This window comes from Lathyrus oleraceus, chromosome 7 (genome assembly GCF_024323335.1).
Source record: "Lathyrus oleraceus cultivar Zhongwan6 chromosome 7, CAAS_Psat_ZW6_1.0, whole genome shotgun sequence".
NCBI classification, from domain to species: Eukaryota; Viridiplantae; Streptophyta; class Magnoliopsida; order Fabales; family Fabaceae; genus Lathyrus; species Lathyrus oleraceus.
In genome coordinates, this window is record NC_066585.1 from 376,918,557 (window position 1) to 376,925,295 (window position 6,739).

Sequence of the window (6,739 nt, forward strand, 5' to 3'; positions counted from 1 at the left end):
TTATGTTTTTTTTATTATTATCAACTATTATGCACGTACTATATATCAACCCTTGTATATTAATAATGTGTTTTGGAAACAAACATTATGGAATACATTTGATAATCAAAGGCTTCTGGTTACAAAGTACAATCACAACAACTTAAATTCATAGAGGTTATTAACTAACTAATCAACAAGAACAACCAACACAAGTGGACCTTCAACTCCTCTATTAACTTCACCACTATGTGCCAAAAACATACACTGAACATCTTCATCATTTTCTATACGATCCAGGTAATACATGTACGTACCATCAGGGCTTGCATCAGTCAACGTTATGTATGGACAACGATACTCTACTTTTCTCACCTTCATACGACGCCCGCCCAATTGTCGAAAGTCAGTGTGGATGACTGCAATCAGTGTTCTGAAATTCCATTGCGGATTGAGGCAAACACTGATTTTTTCACCTTGTCCATAAAATACAAGACCCCAAACAGACATTCTTACCAAAATAATTTGATGTGTGATCTAAATTACATTTCTATAAATCCTGCTATTTATAGAAATTAATACATGAATACTCGGCCAATCATTGGCCGAGACAGTACAAACACGAAGCAACTCCTCGGTCATTGAAAATCATTGGTGATAACTATATTATTCAAAAACAATATTAATTGATTAAATATACTAAACTAATTTAAAAAATAAAAAATAAAACCACTTCATTGACTCGGCCATCCATTGGCCGAGTTCATGCATGGCGAAAAGGTGTTGGCAGGACTCGTCCAACCAATGGGCGAGTCAATACTAGTCAATTTTGACATTCAGCAACTCGTCCTTTCAATGGGCGAGACAAAGCTATAAAGTAGGGAATTCGGGGAATTAATTTTTAGAGTGGGATATATTGGAAATAAAGTTTGAAAAATAGGGCAAGACAGTAACAAAAATCTCTTGTTTTGTTATTATGTTTCTTAGCTTTCTTTTTATTTTCTTCTCGGACTTTATAATTGTCTGAAAAATCATACTATATTTGATCAAATTTTAGAATATCCCAGTTGTAATTCTAGAATCCACCGCTGATGTGAGGTTATTAGTTTCAAAAATGACTTTAAAATAGTTGGATATAGTTATGAAGTTGTCGGATTGAGAACTGGGTTTCAATCAAAACCAGTTGGAAGAAACCATTGTTTTATATGAAGTTGTCGGATTGAAAACTGGGTTTCAATCAAAACCAGTTGGAAGAAACCATTCTTTTATATATGGGCCTAACAAAAACTAGATTTTAGTATGAATCATCGGCTTTAAACCGAATTGATCCAAATCTAAACAGGTTTTTAAAAACATAGATAATCCAATACAAAATTTAAAGACATTCAAAGGCTCGGAAATAAATATTCATTAAAGGCCTAACTGGCTCAGTACACACATTCAGCTCCATAGAAAATTAAGGATGCTACCCTACACGCTCTCTCTCCAATTTCGGAGAGGGCTACATAAGACAGTTACTACCAAAAGTGACACACCATAAAATTAGGTATACAAAAACAAAAAAGGAAAACAAAAGAAAAGAGAAAGACCATTGAATGCCCTTGTGCAATCAAATGGCTACTTTTCTTTATAAAAAAATTACAAGTGTATATTGCAAACTAATAGAAAGAGGGTTGGGAACCCATGAAGACTATTTTTGTGTTATGGGACATGGCCAAACTTTAATTAATTAACTAGGTAAAATGTGGTTATTACTCACCCACTTTAGGAAGGATCCTTGACTGGTTTTTCTTTTTTTTTTACCAATTGCAAAGGATGTGTTTTAAGGGTAGAAATTTAGGCGAGAAGTATAAGTGGCCTTTGGAACCCAATTGCTAGGAATAACATCTCTAGCTGATAGGGTTCTACCAGTGGAAGAGCTGAGTTTAACAGAGTATGGTCCCCTTAAAGGCCCCCCAATAATGCACCAATTTGCACCCCACACATGATTCATTTGCAGCCACTCACTAGAACCATTCTGTCAACAAAAATTAAAAACCATAATATAAAGAGTTAGGTTCATTCTTCAAATTGCTTATAAAACTTAAATGACTCGAACCCCATTATAGAGTGGGGAAGAAGTGAGGAATGTTAGTTAAAGATTGTAGGTCCCATATCACATGTGAGTGCAGAAAAAATAGTAGCAATAGAGAAAAAGCACCCTGAGGAAGAAAATACACTGATAATATAATTAATAGGAGAGAAGAGGGTCTCTCTCTGAATTGCAAAAGATGGTGAAAGAGTGGGACAAAGGCACGTGATTTAACAGACACGTCCCCAAAATTTGGAATAGTTTAACTCTCTGGGTATGAACTGAAAGATTACTATATATGCGACTCCAAAAGATCTTTTACTATCAAGGAACATAAATAATGTACCGTGAATCACCATAATGATTTTTAATTCACTTTTAGATAAATATTTCCAGTCAAAATCTGCAACAGTTTTCAAGATTCATTGTTCCAAAGATTTTTGCACTTTATTTGTTAAAAAAATCAAGTTTATACGAAAATAAACATAAACATAAACACATGAAAGATGAGAAAGGTGCATACTTCTCGTATATGCATGGTGCCTATATCTCCTTCTGCATCTTCAAATTCAACCAGAAGTGATAACCAAAATGGTGTGGAACCTTCGTTGACATGGAAGGCAATTTTTCTCCCTGGATATTTACACGGAGTTCTGCATTTAACACAAGACAAAATTCGTTTATTAGAAAAAATTGATGTTGAAAACGTGTCTTTTCCCTTTAATCCACAAAACAAAAAAGGGTGCATTGCATTGAATTGCATCAATCATGATTCAGAAGAGTATACACTTATGCATTATTTACCCAAATTTATAGAAACAAACAGAGTAGGGGAAACAGAGATAAATCACTTTTCCTTAAAAGGAATCTGAGCTGAGATATCATATTATATAAATAAACCAAAGTACAAAAACAAAGAAATAAAAGTAAATTGTTTGCACCACATTAAACATTAAAGAACGTAGAGTCAATATACAACAAAGGTAAAGTTCAGAAAGTAACCCCATCAAAAAACCAGTGAGACTTTACTTTTTCCTTTGGCATAAAATAAAAACCATTATTTTACTTTATTTCATGAAAGGTAAGGTTGTAAACAGAAATTACTTTAATATTACCTTCGGTAAATGACAGGGATTTGACCGCGGTTTCTGAGCTGACCATTTTCGCCGGAGATAGCCATGTGTCCAAAAGCAGCACCGCTGAGATCAAAGTGGGTGGAGTCGGTGGGGCAGCCAGGGCACTCGTCGGTGATTATGACCGTAACTGCTCGCCTAGAACATATGCTATTGTCTAAGCACTTCACTTTGTAACACGCACCGCACCCTTCCCCTTTCATAAACAGTACCGACCCCACCGCCCCTACTCTCGCCCTCAACGGCTTCACGTCCACCAAGGTACCATATCCACACGCTCCACCTATCATAATTCAAATGTCTTTTACGTAAGTCAAGCTATAGTTAACTCTAAAGTTGTTGTTAAGCGAATGAAAAACAGAGAGAGATCTTGTTTACCGGCACTTCCGTCTCCGTTGGAGTCTCCGTACCAGGTGGCGGTTCCAGGATACCAATGCATGTCGAGGGTGTGGTGCTGCAGTTGTCCCACCGCCGTTGGCAGAAGGGCAAGTTTCAAGGCCAAGCCGAAGCAGAAGAGGCTCAGATTTGAGCTAAATTTGAGCTGCATTGTGCGCGAGAGTAAAAGGAAAATCGGCGCACCACGGCTGTTCGGAGCTCTGCCGACAGTTTGGTGGCGGCGGAGAGGGATGGTGTCTGTTGTGGCGTTTGTGTTTAGGTTGGTTTCTTATAATACAGCAGCGCGTGATTATTTTGACTCATTTGTCCTTTTGTTTAGTTTTTATTTACGGAAGGTGCCACTGAAGGACCTACCGACAGTTAAGGCGTTGATTCCGCATGTGCGCGCCAAAATTGAAGAACGCAGGGGGTGTTGGTATTTCCACTGCGTTATAACTATAAAAAGCTGAGAACAAAAGTCAGCATTTATGTTGATTTTGCTTTTGCACATTTTCTTGCAGAGATAATCTTTTCTTATTGGTAGAGCTCGGTTCTCTAAGATTTAATATGTGTGATCACTAATTTTCTGTTAAACATAGTGGGAGTAATTAAATTATTTTCATGGACATTTATTTATCTATAGTTTTTCACATTGAATACAAACACGTCTTCTATAGACTATTGTAATAATATTATGATTTTTTTAGAGATTAGCAGTAAAATCGAAACACACTTAATATAGAAAAATGAAAGAAAAAAAAAATGTCAAATGCCACCACAGTTTTATTTACACGATATGAACACTTTTTATCAAATGGAATAAACATAGTATGTTGTTCATGTGCTCTTTACTTTAGAAGCCGAAATTCCGTACCCCAATTGAATGGTTTGCTGAAGAGTTTTGTCATCTCTTCACACCTTTGAATGTGAAACTGCAAATAATATTATGTTGACATACTAGTATATGATTTGGGATCTTCAAAAATATATATATATAGGATCATGATCTAACCCATTTGGCAAAAACAATTAATAGTCAATAAATTAGTCGATTAAATTTCTATATCTTTTAAGTAAATCGGGTGCAAAACTAACTGCAGCATCTAAAATAGATTAAATAAAAAGAAACAATATGAAATTAGGAGGTATAGAGCCTCACCAAGTAAAATTAAAAAACAAACATCTCAAATGAATAATACAAGGCAAAAATCAAAAAGCGAATCTAGAGATAAACACATGAAATTAAATTCAATCAACGATTATATGTCATATACAATGTTGAAACAAAGTGTAAGATAATACGAACTAAAAGAAGCAAGAGAATAAACAAATAACGTAAAAGATATTGATAATTGTTAACATAGTTTAATGCATCGTCATTTGCGTTTGGAACACATCAGCCCAATGAAAGGAAATTCATTTGTACATGTCCAAAAACATGGATCAAACTTATACCTAGGTTCGAGTGAGTTCGCCCCTGATAACGTAGACAAAGCATTTAAGACTATCAATAGTCATTAATTCTCTATCTCTGACAAGAAAACAAGGGGATTGATCCCTATTGAATGACCTCGGGTAGACAGGAAAAACATGGACATTTGTGGCTTATCAACTATTTTCATGAAGGATGAGTATGCAAGTTAGTATATATAATGGACCACTTGCTAAGAACATAGATCTTTGACACATATACATTTTTCATACCCTTCCCCAAAGGGTAACCTTGTAACTCTTATCGGTCAACATCAATAGAGTTATCAATTGATGTTTTTTACATGAACATCCCTAAATTAATAGTCAATAGTACATGATGATCTTATCTGAACTCTTCTAGTCCAATGTCATTTTCCTAATACTATCCATGAATTTCAATCCAGACTCCCTCTAGATTTGAGATCCTTACTTTCGCTCAAGCATTATCCCTTAGTGTTAGCAAGAAAACAATTATACGTGGTATGATTCAAATCACAATCTCAGACTAAATACTCTATCCTTCTAAAATAAGACAAACAAACACTCAAGAATAGAGTATCACAATGTAAATACAAACACTAAGTAAAACAAAATGCAGCTCGCACACAACTTCCAAATTTTGTGATCTTTAAACAAGGAGAACCATCTCTTAAAATAACAATAATCATTCATTCGAAAAGTCCAATAGAATTTAATCCATAAACCATTTGAATCCTAAAACTGTAAAACAAATCTTCTTAAATAAAAGTAGATCCAAATATTTTATTTAAATCATATCGAACTAAATTTTCTTCTTATTTAATAAAATCTTTATTAAATTGGTTTGGATTGAAAAAGTATCCTTCCCCAAAAAACACAATTCGTATCTTCATCATTAAAAGTTAAATCTAAATCATATCCCATCAGTATATATGATTTAATAATCTTCTTCAAATTGATTTGATTTGATTGAAAAATAATTCTTTTAAACTCAATATTTGATTTCTTCTAGAAGGATTAAAAATGAATAATAAATAATTTAAAGAAAATAAACAAGTGCACTTAAGAGATAGACATTCAGAGAGTGTACGTCAAAGATAAACAAAGACAAGATATCTCACAACTAGTTAAGATATCTTGCTTAATAACTTGCCTGCAAAAATTATCCAATTAATTGAATAACAATCTCCCTCTTTGGCTATTTTTCAGGAAAACCAAAGATTCAATGAAATTAGCACATTTATTCTTCTTGATCATAACACACATCAGATAAGCACTTTAACAATTTTACAAGCAACAAAGTCATAACATTCACCATATCAAAACACATAGGACAAAAATAATCAGAACATACTTATCTCTATTTTCCTCAAAAGAGAAAAGGGTGGAAGATCTTAGTGCTGGAACAAAAATGGTATGTCCCGTATCCTTAGGTTTTGCTGATAACAAATTGTTTAAATAACAATTGGACATACTAATGTTTGTCCAAGTGTGTATGACCATAGACTAAAATTTCATACACAATCCAAATATTGGTTTTGACTATGAACATCCAAAGAGAAACTTAAATACCAAATTCCAATGGATCGGAAACTGAAGATCAAACTCTAAATAAAACAATTTCTAAAGAGGTCAACATTTGAAGGTCAGAGTCTAAAGGAGACAACCTCTGAAGACCAGACTTTGAAGAAGTCGGCTTCTAATGATCAGAACCTGAGTCAGTCAAAGT

General features: G+C 34.2%; 1 protein-coding gene across 1 annotated transcript; it reads right to left on the reverse strand.

Annotated features, from left to right (window-relative positions):
* Positions 1–1,369: 1,369 nt before the first annotated feature.
* On the reverse strand, positions 1,370–3,964 carry LOC127106249 (expansin-B3). Its single transcript, XM_051043551.1, has 4 exons — positions 3,562–3,964; positions 3,166–3,466; positions 2,574–2,703; positions 1,370–1,996 (listed from the first exon to the last, which is right to left on the reverse strand). The coding sequence occupies exons 1-4, from the start codon at positions 3,728–3,730 to the stop codon at positions 1,802–1,804; spliced, it is 795 nt and encodes a 264-aa protein (XP_050899508.1). The 5' UTR covers positions 3,731–3,964; the 3' UTR covers positions 1,370–1,801.
* Between the last annotated feature and the right edge of the window lie 2,775 nt (positions 3,965–6,739).

Coding starts and splice junctions, on each gene's coding strand:
- LOC127106249 (XM_051043551.1), bottom strand. CDS start 3,730: ATGCAGCTCAAATTTAGCTCAAATCTGAGCCTCTTCTGCTTCGGCTTG. Junction 3,467..3,561: donor CAACGGAGACGGAAGTGCCG/GTAAACAAGATC, acceptor GAATTATGATAG/GTGGAGCGTGTGGATATGGT. Junction 1,997..2,573: donor GCACCATGCATATACGAGAA/GTATGCACCTTT, acceptor TTTTGTTGACAG/AATGGTTCTAGTGAGTGGCT.